The following is a 12905-nucleotide window of genomic DNA, read 5'->3' on the forward strand; positions in this document are numbered from 1 at the left end:
CTCTCATCGCAGCATCAGAAGTTGTCGGTGTAGAGTCCTCAATGACTGCTAAGTGTAGAAAAGCAACTGATGAGGGTGCAGCCACCGCTCCAGAGTCCTTCGTGTCCTTCTTCTTGGTATCCTTCTTGTCTTTGTCAGAGCAATCCTTCTTCCAGTGACCGGTCTTACCACAAATATGGCAAGTTGATTCCTTCTCCGTGTCCTTCTTGGATTTGTTGTCCTCTTTCTTCTTCTTTTGGTCCTTCCCCTTCTTCTGAGAGGCTTGACCAACCAATGCCTCCGATCTGGAAACATTCTGTCCCTTCAATTGTTCCTCCTAGTCCAAGACCATAGGAACCAACTCTTCCCACTGAAAAGTCGACTCCCGCCCTGAAGCAATAAGAGCGGAATAAAAAGTACCGAATCGTGGCGGCAACTGGGATAGTAAAGTGATCGCCATGTCTTCGGAAGAAATAGGCTTTCCCGCATTTTGAACCTGCATCTGAAGCTACCAAAGCTTGTTGATGTGTTCCCGAAGCGAAGAAGACTTATTCACGGACAAAGTCCGCATCTGCACCTCCAAAGAAACCCTCTTCATTAGGGTCATCCGGTTGTACATCTGGTCGAGCTCCAGCCATATCTCACGAGCCACCGTCAAGTGCTCGATGTGAGCTATCACAGCTGTGGTGCAAGACAGAAATAGAAAAGATCGAATCCTGGCATTCAGTTTATCCCAATGAGACTGGGCCTTGGTCAACTCCGCACGAGCATTGGAAGAGAGTTTGGACTCATCCCTCACCGAGGGACTGTTAATCTCCTCCATCACCAGTTTCGCCAAATCATAAGACTCTAAAATGGCCAACATCATCACCCGCCAGATGCGGTAATTGTCACCATTAAGCTTTTGATCCGTGGGAAGAGCCGGTAGGATAGGCATCTTCCTGTCCATGATCGCCTGGAACTCCAAATCAGTCTCGTTCGACATGTTAACCTACAATACCTACACAAACGCAAAAGCAGCCCCCTCTGACTGTGAAAACGCAGCCTTCTAGGACTGATCCTCCGCTACCCAAACCTTCTTCACCTGCCGGAGGCGATGAGAATGTAAAATCTGCAATGGAAGGCCTTAAACGCAGCCTTCCTCCTCTTCGATCAGCAATAACCTGCAGCAAATTCACCTATTAGACTCCTTTCCCGCACGCCCACGCTCGCTTCAGCCTTGATCCGATGCGCAGCCCTCCCACTCGCCCTCAAAACCAGAAAACGCAGCCTTGTGTTGTGCTGAAATCTCCTCTTCAAATAGGTTCACCCCTCAGTCAGTCCATCTTCACCACTCTGATACCATGTCAGAGTGCAGCGATGCGCAAGCGTAGGACAAAGACAGAGAGAGAGAACACAGAGAGGAGAGAGAGAGAGAGAGAGAGAGAGAAGGAGATAATGTAAACGCAGAAAATCTGCGGTGTAGTATGTTGTATAAGAGTGCAGAAATACACAAGGGGGGCAGAGGAAACATCTGCGTATGTCTCCGACTTGATGACCTCAATCTCCGTCAGCCCGAGCACAGTCTGTCTCAGCCAACAGATCTTCAAGATCAGAATCTGAAATCACTGAAGAGTGAATGATCAAGTGTGCCACAAGAACCGACTATTAAATAGCTAGGAAATAATCAAAAAACAGCATCAGGTCGGCTGCATTAAATGCAGCCGACAACAGAAATGTGGCCGACTGTGCAGTCTGACTGCACTGCTGACGTGGCACTAATGATGTGGCACCTCCTCTACCATACTGCACTGACTGTCCAGGAAATGACTGGCTAACAAGAAGTGCTCAAAATCTGCAGATTTCAGCTTGCTATAATAAATGACAGCAGTATGTAAAACTGTCCCAAAATGAAGCAATCACTGATACATATGTCATTGCAGCTGCCAAGTAGCAAGATACATCCAACAATGAGTTTCCAAGGGCAAGAAGGTACCAAGAACTGTCAAACCAATAACATGTCAGGTAAGAGACGTCTCATAGGTCCAGAAGTCATGCATGTAATGGGTCTCGGGGTAAGAGAGGAAACCAAGCACAAGCATAACTGATAGAGCAAGAAGCTCAATACATAACCATCCAAGATGCATACAAAATTGACAAACTTGTGACAGAGATAGGTGCCTATCCCAATAGGCGTATCAAATCAGCCCACTACAGACAAACTGCAGACATAAAGCTCTCAAGAGAGCAAATGCATGTAACTGTCCCACAAGCTCAAGCTCGTCTGTAAATAAGACTCTGTGTACATCCAAATATACCAAGAGGCTCCCACTGGAAGTGAAGTCAGATGCAAAGAGAGCAAGCAACGCTCTAATACATCAAATACATAGCATCAGACATGCTAAATCCCAATAGGGTACATCCGGAGCATAAATCCCAAGCTATCTCAAACCCATAAAGCATAAGCCTGAAAGCATTCAAAGAGCATGTAACTGACAACCAAATGTAATGCCCAGTAGATCCAAAATGTTCAAATACATCTGAAGATGAAGCTCCAAGTAACTGTCGAGCATGGGCAAACCAAGTGGTATCCATATCTGACCAAAGCATAAATGCAAGAGGCCTAAATGTCAAGCAGTGACAATAGGCATAGACCAGTCCAAAGCATGCCAACTGAAGCCAAATGCCAGTGAAGAACAACCAAGTCGGAGCTTAATACAAGCTCAAAAGCATTCCAAAACTAAAGATAAGCTCGTGTTGTACCCCGTAGGTCAATACTTCATTGCATATCCCAAAGACATAGCCTGAAACCAACAAGCATAACCAAACATGAGATAATAGGCTTCAGCCCACTGTGGTACAGCAGTGATTTACTATTCAAAACTAAGTATTTTCAGCAAGAAAATCAGTCCAAAATGATGGCATAACATGTGCCTTGCATCCCCCAAACAATCGAGCATCAATAGGTATCAAATTGGTTAAGTAGAAGTGCCCAAACAAGCATAGCATTAGATGCCAATGTTACTTCTGCATAACATGACTGTAAAACTGCTGTAAACAGTCTTGGGAATGTACAGATCAGACCCAGAACTGATGCCAATGATCAAGGAGGGCTTCAACCGAAGTTAGAGACCATTGCCAAGTGCATTGCCAAGCCCGAAGAAGCATGACATAGCCATCAACAAGGAGCAGGTGAGCTGCTGTAGTGTGCTGACTAGAACAGCCAAAAAAATGGCGCAAATTTGATGATCCCTTCTTCTGCTCCTATGCATCCATGTGGCCTCAATGGTAGTGGTTGGAGGCTCCGGGGGGGTGCCCAAGGAGACCCACAACAAGCCTCAAGTGCCCAAATGCAAGAGCGAGTAAGATCCAAGCTCCAAGGGTTTGAGCTATGGCTGCCCTGTTTGATTGCAATCTGAGAACTGAAGAAAAACACTAAAAGAACACTTCAATACCTCTATAACAATGCCCCGAGGGTGCCTCAAGAGGCCGGGAAGGTGCTTGGAAAGCCGAGGAGTAACGGGAGCTCAGAAAGGTCGGCTATGGCTGCCGGGAAGGAGACCCAATGCTGTAGATATTTGAATGGAAGCTAAGAATGCCACGAACCAAGCTCGGGAAGTTGGAAAGCCTCGCTCTGATACCAGTTGAAAGGTGAGAAGGATCGAAGCTTACTTGGAAGTGAGCTATAGCAGACAGCAAGAGCAAGATGAGAGAGAGAGACACAAATGGAAACTCCAACAATCACAATGTCTGGCCGGGTCTTCCTTTATTCAAACTGTCACTAAAAGAATAAAGAATAAGTGACTGTGACAGGCGCCGCCACCTACAATGTGCAGTGGCGGGTACTGTCAGTGTAGTAATACACGGGCGGCTAGGCGGAGGCACCTTTACCCCCAACGTAAACAACCCCGAAACATGCTTATTTTAGGCTTATTTTAGCCAAAACCCTAAAATGAAGAATGGATCGAGAGAGTTAAGTGGAAGAGGATCTAGAACCCTAATTTTCTATTAATAGGAAGTCAGCCCCCCACTCTTGTTCAATCTCGTTTTTGCAGATTTCAGGTGTTTCAGCTTGCTGTCCACATCTCGTTCGCAGAGGACATCTAAGCCGAAGCTGTCCATTGCTGTCTCCATCAGTTAGCGCCTGATTTCCAACCCTCTTCACGCAATTTGGAGCTGATTCCAGTCAGGCGACTACTGTTCCTGTGCAAACCTGCTGCCGTACAGCCTGCCACGTCATCACACTCCTACTACCTACATTTTTAGTCTTTCTCTCTCCTGCAGGCGGTCTTGCCTACGTTTTTCGTCTTTCTCTCACTTGCTGCCTACGTTTTTAGTCTTTCCCTTCTCCTGCAGGCTATCCTATCTGCGTTTTCAGTCTCTCTCTCACCTGCTACATGCGTTTTTAGTCTTTCTCTCTTCTCACTCTTGTCTACATCAGACCCAGCTTTTCACTACTACGTTTGCTGGTGTTCGACATACGGAGGTTGCTTTACTGCAATTCGGGATCCGTTCAAAGTACAACACACTCTCCAGCTCATTACCCCTACCCTGATCCTTAAGATACAAGAGTTTGAGGTACAATATTCATTCACTATATAGTGTGTTCGCTGCATGAGCATCGTATATTCAATAGTCATATCACTTCATTCATTCACTCTGTTCATTGTCTCTTAGTTACCCTAACCCTAACTGTGTTCTTTTATCAATCTGTGCTTTGTCGTACGATTTCTATTTATGTTTCTGTGTTAGGGTATTTCTTTACACCTCCTTAGTTCTAGTTTTGGGCTTGAGAGGGATGTTAAGCTAAAAATGCATTACAAACTAATTAGCTCTTTAAAACAGCCCCAAAACATGTAAACTACCAAACATTTCATTAAAAAACGCCCGGTCCTGGATTTTTTGTATCCCATAACCAAAGCTCTAATTTGGGAGGATCCTTCTATATCTATAAACAGACTACCCACCATTCAGCCCATCCTTGTGTTGCAAGTTTTAGCCACTATCAGCCCTCTTCCACTAGCTGTCCAACCCTGAGCGAGTGCTGCTACGTGGTCTACAACTATCACCCAACCTCCCACTACTGCCAATGACAGCTACCATCATCTTCACACAGCTACATTTTTTCTTTTACAAGTTCCAGCCCCAAAGGCTATTGCGTTCTAATTTCCAACTTGCTACCCTTCCATTTCCAACATCAGCCCGATTTGTGTCTGCATCTATAGCAGGTCATTTTTGTGTTTTCAGCACTTTTCTTAATCAGACTGGTGGTTACTGCACTCGTGATCCGTCTCCAGTGGATGACACACATCGACACCTCCCTCGACCCGCTCCCATAAGAGCCATCAACTGTTGGACAGCTCTACCCTTCAGCATTTTGTACTTCTCATTCATTTACAACATTGATTCATTCACTTTAAAGTTCTCTTTCTTCTCTATTTGTGTTTGCATTTAAGCGTTTTGTGTTTTGTGTTTAGGGTTTACGTTTATTGTGTTACTATTTCAGTTATTGTGTTTCAGTCATGTTCGTATATTCCATGTTTTCTTTGTGCAAACCCTAGCATATCTTCACACATGCCACTAGCTAAAGTGTGGACATACAAATTGGGCATGGTCACCTATAAATACAAGGTCATCCACATACAGAAGAAACACCACATGAGAACCAGCTGAAGTGTAGACATACAAATTCCAAAAGGAGTCTACCATTTGACACCCCAACTTCCCCTTAAGAAAGATGTCAATCTTCTCAATCCACATGCAAGAAGCCTTTTTACGACATGAAGACCTTCTTCAACTTGTACACCCTACCATCTAAGCTTGAGAACCCAAGAGGCTATTCAACATAGATCTCCTCCTTGAAGTCTCCATTCAAAAAAGTCAACTTCACATCCTATTGTAGACCAGCCATCTCCTATGATTGGCTAACGCAAGTACAATACGAATGTTGACCATCCATACAATAGGAGCAAATGTGTTACGAAAATCTACATTTGGATTTGAAGCAAAATGTTTAGCCACCAAGTTGGTCTTAGTCCAATGTACAAGCACTGTGATATTTAGTCTTGAAGACCCACTTCACTCCAATCACCTTTGCAATGAGCGGACTGATAAGCTAAAAAAAGGTGCATTTCAATTTAAACCTTAATTATCTCATTTTAAGTAGCCCCAAAACTCAAAATGCTACAAAGTTTTGTGTCCCATAAGCAAACCCCCAAACTTTGGTTGGTTTCTCATCTATAAATATAAGGCTTGCACAACCATTTAGCTATTCTATCTTTAGCATACTCTCCTACTATTGGCGCCTAATTCCATTGCTGTCCACACGCCTTTGTGAAGATATGCCAGGGTTTGCATTGAGGAAACACAGCATGTACAACCACAACTGAAACACAAAGACACTGCCAGTGACAAGCAAAACTCAAACCCTAAACGCAAAACACAAACACAAAACTCGAAACTTAAACCCAGAGACAAACACGCAAAAGAAGAAACTCTGAAGTGAATGAATGTTGTAAATGAATATAAGAGTGTACAAAATGCCCAAGGGCAAAGCAATGGAGTGTCGAAGAAAACAAACAAAAAAATTGTGTTTTCTGCAACAAACAGCAAGCTGAAAATTTGTGTTTTCAGCAACAGGGTCGTCTTCTCTAAAGGAAACCTCCATGTCCTCACTTGGGCGATAATACCTTGTGAGAGTGTGCAATGGAAGAGGAACATGAAAATGGAGAGAAAAGGAGAAGAGAAAACATCACACGAGAGAGAGAGAGAGAAAGAAATCTGCATTGAATCTAGAAAGAATGCTGAATACAATGATGGACTAATCAATCCTTGCATGCAGCCCAAAGTGTCAATGAGGGCACCTAATCCAGCTGGAAAACAATGACAGCACCAAAGACGATGATTATGACGGAGACACAGTGTGCAGCCAACAACACCTCCAAATGACAGGAAAAAACGCCAAACTCCAGGTATGCACCTGCAAAAGAGGAAGAAGAATGGTCTGCCCCAGAGTGGCCACAAGCTATAAATAGCCAAAAAGAGCCCAAATTGGCTAAAGTAGGGCCTAAATCTCAGTCAGCCAGCCAAAAAATGACCGATCAGCATCATCTTGTCACAAAAATGCTGATGCGGCTGGTAATAAATGCCACAGGGGCAAACACAGCAAATCACAGTCCGGGGGCCTGCACAAGCTAATAGGTGCTTGGCAAAACCAAGAAATGCACATCTAAACTAAACTGAGAAAAGAAATGCATGCTCTAAATAGAGCCACCTTCTCCATCAAAGCACATGGCAGACATATGTAAGAGCTCCTAATGTCCCCATCTAACTTAGACTAAGGCTCACAAGGGCAGGAGATGACAATGCATGACAAAAATGGCTACTTTGCTCCTAGTTTAAGCTCACAAAAGGGGAGACTTCAGTGGTATCACATCCATGGTTACAAAGGCTTTTGTAGGGCATTAATGATGGGCATTGAGATCCCACTAATTCCAATTTTATGGTCAGGGATTGGTTTGAGGGATATCAACATCAATGTCTTTCTGAGACACATTGGTGGTAGCTAGACCACCCACTACTTGAGTATCCATGGTCCTATCTAACCTTCATCGTTGTATGTACTATGATAAGTCATAATTATCGTATATTCTATTGTACGGATCACCCATGATCTAAGAGAGGGTGTTAGCAAAGTATATATCTGAGGTGCCAAAATGGCTAATGTGCGTGTCAAGTCCCACAGGCCGTGTGTATTTCATTTCAAAGGCTTTGCCATTTTTGATGACCGACTGCATTTGATGCACATTTTTGTGCTGGTCAACTGGTCACTTTGATGTATTAATTACAGCCTATTTAAAAGCAGTCCCTCTCTGCCCTCATTCAGTCGTCATCATATGATTCCATTAGCACAATCGCTTCCTGGTGGAGAGAGGGAGTCCTTCTGCACTCTACAGGCTGCACAATCAGCCAGTGCCATCGTACTATTCTTGAGCCTTGGTATAGAATCTATTCTCTCCGTGTTCTTGTGTTCTTGCTGTTCTTTTATGTTATTTGTGTTCATTGCTTTCCACATCAGCAGAGTCCCTTAGCTTACATTGCACTACACTTTTCTGGCACCATCACCTACTGATTGCAAGGCCTTGATTCTTGTGCCATATGGTCACTTCACACATCCATACAGCTACCCTAGATCTCTGATGATTCGCCATTTGGATCTGCAACCCAGCACCTATTCATTATTAGGGTCCTACCGACTATACCAGTTCAAATGTTCCCTGCCATATCCTTGGAAGACCCAGCAGCAAGAAGATATTGAATTGCCAAGTATACCAATGGACTGAGTTCTACTACAAAGAGTCTTGTAAATCAAGCACTTAATACACAATGGACATTCATGACCAGCTGTGTGTTACTCACTTTTACAAGAACTTATTGAAACTTAGTTTTTCCATTCTGGACAGTCTCTTAGAGCAGCTTGTATAAACCCCATGTAAATTGATTCACATATATAAACAATAAAATGGTATTCAGTTCTCCTACATGCAGCCATTCTGTTTTTCCTTTTCCTCTTTCCTCATAATTTGATTTGACCTCTCTGTAGAGGTGCATAACATTCCATGCAAAAGCAAGGTTCATGAGCCATTTCACATGTATTTGTGTAGTAATTTGCAGATTCATGTGCAGGGCTACAATCTGATCAAGAATTTCAGGAAAGAACATATTATAACTGATCTCGATTCCAGAGAAGGCTCGAGCCCATCAATCTACACATGCCATTTTTCTTTACAATGAAAATTCGAGATTTTGAAGTATTAGACACTTCTTTTTTCATGTGCCTAATCAGCCTACTCAGCAGTAAAGCACCAAATTCATTGATAAAATCTCCTGTTTGTGGAGCAAAGAAGAATACCAAAGAAGAATACCTTGTAACGCAAGCCTATGGAAATTTCCCACTCGAGGACTGACTTATTTTGTATGCGGATTTGCTGCAATAAGCAAGGTTCCTGATGGAAATAGAAGAAATAATTTTCTTTTAAAAACCATAAAATTTTTGAATAAGGTGAAATTTGTAATAGGCAAGGTTCCTGATGAAATTAGAAGTTAATGCACCAATAGGCAAGGTTCCTGATGCAAGTAAATAAATAATGTAAATAAGGTGGAAATTGCCAAAAAGAACACCATAACACTCCAATATTTGCAGATGGTAGAATAGGGGAAAACAAGTAATACTAATCACAGTGAGTAAAAGTGGAGGAAATGAATGCTGAAATGGTTATAATCAAATGACCAGGAACAATGATTTCGTTTACTGGAGACTCGAAAAACAATGTAGGATTGCACTGCTGTAAATGAAGAAATGATGAAACTGTGTAATGAGATGCCTTGTAAGGGAACTGACGAGAAGCCTGATAATGGAAAGGGCATGTACCTCCAATTCAAGCAGCAGCCACTCCTTAGCGCTGGTGGAGGTGGACCAATGGTTCCTGAGGTCTGCATCCAGAACATGAGCGGCCTTATGCGGCTGTGATTCTTTGGACACTGCTCGCACTTTGAAAGGCAGAACCTTGTGCCTGGGATCTAGCTCCACCTCCATCTCTCCCTCCCGAGTCCCTCTCTTCCCCGCTCGCCAGCATAAGAATTAATGACGAGGTTTAAGGCTTTGCTCCTTCGCAATGCGGAGGTTTACGGCTTTGCTCCTTTGTTAACTAGAAAACAAAGTTTTTTTTAACTTAAGAATTTCCAAAATACCCCCTAAATTCTAAAAATTATCCAAATAAATGCCCCTCGTATTTGTTAACATTGCCCATAAAAGCGTTGCTATACGAATGTTGTTACATATCATAGCTCATTTGATGGCATGAATGATTTAATGGAATGCAAGAGTATGTTGGTTTAGCCCTTTGTCTTGGGAGAACTGCCATAAATATGCAGGGAGTGAAAAGAAAGACCACACAATAGCATTACCATGGGGAGCAATTCGCAATCTATGCATAATAGAGAAAAATATATCTAATCATCAAAACAATGTGGAACGTAGTCTAATATGTCCAAACAAAAGAAAAAGGAGTAAGGGATTGCATATGACTCCTGCACATCTCACCTTTGTGCTCGTTTTCTTAGAGAGGGTTAACACATACATCATCCTTATATGCATATGGGCTACCAAATGGATTGTAAGAAAAATCATCTTACTACTATATTATTTTCGCTATAGGTTCGGAAAGCCCCGAACCTCCAGAGGGCTTCCAAAACCTACCCCCTTTTTTAAACCTCCCTTCTTCAATCAAAACCCCCTCCCCTCCCCTCTTTCTCACGTGTAATATCTAATTTTCTCTTCCCCCTCCTTTTTTTCATTAAAGCCCCCTCCCACCTCCCTTTTTTAAATTAAAACCTCTTTCCCTCTCTCTTACTTATAATCTATCTCTTTCTTTTCCCCCTCCCCTTTTTAATTAAATTCCTCCCCCCTCTCTCTCTCATGTGTAGGGCTTAGGTTTCTCTCTCTCTCTCTCTCTCTCTCTCTCTCTCTCTCTCTCTCTCTCTCTCTCTCTTAGATTAAACTTTTTAATTTAATTTTTTTTAATTAAACATTTTAAAAGCTTTGTTTAATTAGTTTTTCGACCATAGTTTTTCACACACTTTGAGAGGGAGATAGGAGAGAGAGAGAGAGAGAGGAAAAAGAAGAATGATAAAAAGAAGATGGAGGAGAGAAGAGGGAGAAAGAGGAAAGATAAAAGTATTTTTTTAATTAAGCATTTTTCTTCTCCCCCTCCTCTCTCTCTCATGCGTAGGGCCTAGGTTCTCTCTCTCTGTTAGATTGAACTTTTCAATGTAAACTTTTTGTTTAAGTAAAATAAGGATAAACTTTTTAATTTTAACTTTTTGTTTAATTAAAATAAGGAGAGAGAGAAATATACAGAGTAAAAAAGAAAGAAGAGGAGAGGGAGAGAGAGAGGGGGGGAACAAAGAGAAAGAGAATTATAGAGAGGAAATATAAAATTTAAAAGAGAGAGAGGAAAAGATAAAAGAAAAAGAAAGGAGAGAGGAGGGAGAAAGACAAAGAGAATAATATGAGAGAGAAAATAAGAAGAGAGAATTATAGAGAGATGAAAGATAAAATTTAAATGAAAGAAAAGAGAAAAAATATTAAAGAGAAAAAAAAAAGGAAAAAAGAAGACAGAGAAGGAAAAGAGAGGAGAGGGAGAGGGAGAGAAAGAGAGAGAATAAGAATAAGAAGAAGAAAGAGGAAAAGAGGAAGAGAGATGGGGAAAAAGAGAAAAGAGAAAAGCCTTTTTTACATTTAAATATTTTTTTAGAGAGAGAGAAAGGAAAAGAGAAGGAAAGAGGGGGAAGAGAGAGAGAGAGAAAAAAAATATAAAATTTAAAAGAGAAAGAGAGAGAGAGAGAGAGAGGGAGAGAGAGAAGAAAAAATGAAAATTAGGAGAAAGGGGAGGAGAAGAAAAGGGGTGAAGAGAGAGAGAGAGAGAATAAAATGAGAGAGAAAGAGAGGAGAAAAAGAGAGAGAATATAAACATAAAGAGAGAATTATATATAGGGAAAATATAAAATTTGCATACTTTAAGAGAGACTTTGGGGGGGGAGGGGAGGAAGAAAGTGAAAGAAGAAGAAGAGAGTAGAGTAGAGTAGTTTATTGTCATCCACGGAAGGCCAAATTACAACCCATGTGACCTTTCCAAATATACAATGATTCTCCTCCCCCATGATAGGAAAGGGGTAGCTACGATGAAAGAATGATCTATGTAGTGTGGTTTTTCCAAAAGCGTAACATGTGGGTGATGAGAGCCCCTAACTTCAATATAGGAGTAGTGGTCCCCTTTAAAGGGATATCAAAGTCAACTTATATGTGTGCATATGTTGGGCATGTTATAATCATGTGCTCCTCTGATTCTACACTCTGTAGTCCACACAGCTTGCATAACCTCGTCTCTCTTGCCTGTCCACCCATACACCTGTCTCGATCAATAAAGCATGTGGTCGAGTTCGAAGTTGTGCAATACTCCATCTAAATACCATTGAAAGCGGGTTAGCTATGTATGCTAGGATCATAGCCCATACCTCAATTGGCCAACGGTCAATTTCCAAACGCATAACTACATATGGTATGGTGCTTTTGATGCCCAAATGTCTATGAATAAAAGCTTTTTGCAGCTTCTCAATGTCATTCCATATAGATAAGGAGATGCTCCCCCTCCCCGCACTTCCACTCCATATAATACCATTTGTAGAACATATGTATCAAAAATCATACCACATATTTTCCAACATTTAGTATCTGTATGGTTGCAGTTGTTTTCAAAGTGATAATACTTGCTTTTCCCTTTCGCTAATCGTCGCTCCACACATGTATGCCATCTATGGCCTACATGTATCTCAATCCCCAAGTATTTGAAATTAGGTACTACCTCTATAGACTGTCCCGCATAATGTACTTTTGGTGGGGTCTTTGATTGCTTGGTGCGCACAGCCATTAGCTTTGTTTTTTATACATTCACAATCAAACCACTATCTTGACAAAACCGTTCAAGAATCCCCATGAACTGCTACATACGTTCCCCAGTGTATGTAAAGAAGACCACATCATCTGCATAAAGCAGGAGCAAGATGGCAAACATACCAGTATGCGAGCTTTTGGCTTCCTCTTCATTTCTAACCATGAGAAGTATTTCCTCTAGCTTATCAATGCATAAACCAAATAATGTAAGGAAGAGCAAGCAACCTTGTTTGACTCCCATATTACTCTCAAATACTTGTGACAGCCCATTGCGACCTCTAAGGTGACACACTACTCGTTGATTTATCTTGTAAATTCCCATGCATAGATAATTTGGAACCCCTAATTCTTGCATTTGTTGCCGTAAGCCAACCCTTGGTACAATGTCAAAAGCCTTCTTAAAATCCACAAAACAACAATACAAGTTTGCTCCCTC

The 12905-nt window shown here is 41.9% G+C and overlaps 1 protein-coding gene across 3 annotated transcripts in view; it reads right to left on the reverse strand.

Moving 5' to 3' along the window:
• Positions 1–9651, reverse strand: part of LOC148035365 (uncharacterized) — a 244427-nt gene extending 234776 nt beyond the window's left edge. For 2 of the 3 annotated variants that reach the window (XM_087680397.1, XM_087680398.1), the window contains exons 1-2: positions 9389–9650; positions 8883–8963 (exon numbers count right to left, since the gene is read on the reverse strand). In XM_087680397.1, coding sequence (XP_087536523.1) covers positions 8883–8963; positions 9389–9553 — 246 coding nt within the window. In that variant the 5' untranslated portion in view covers positions 9554–9650. Of the gene's footprint in view, positions 1–8882; positions 8964–9388 lie in introns of all 3 variants that reach the window. The other variant, XM_087680399.1, reaches the window with a different exon arrangement.
• Between the last annotated feature and the right edge of the window lie 3254 nt (positions 9652–12905).

This window comes from Lygodium microphyllum, chromosome 6, assembly GCF_053477565.2.
Source record: "Lygodium microphyllum isolate KBCC chromosome 6, Lygodium_microphyllum_v1.1.10, whole genome shotgun sequence".
NCBI lineage: Eukaryota > Viridiplantae > Streptophyta > Polypodiopsida > Schizaeales > Lygodiaceae > Lygodium > Lygodium microphyllum.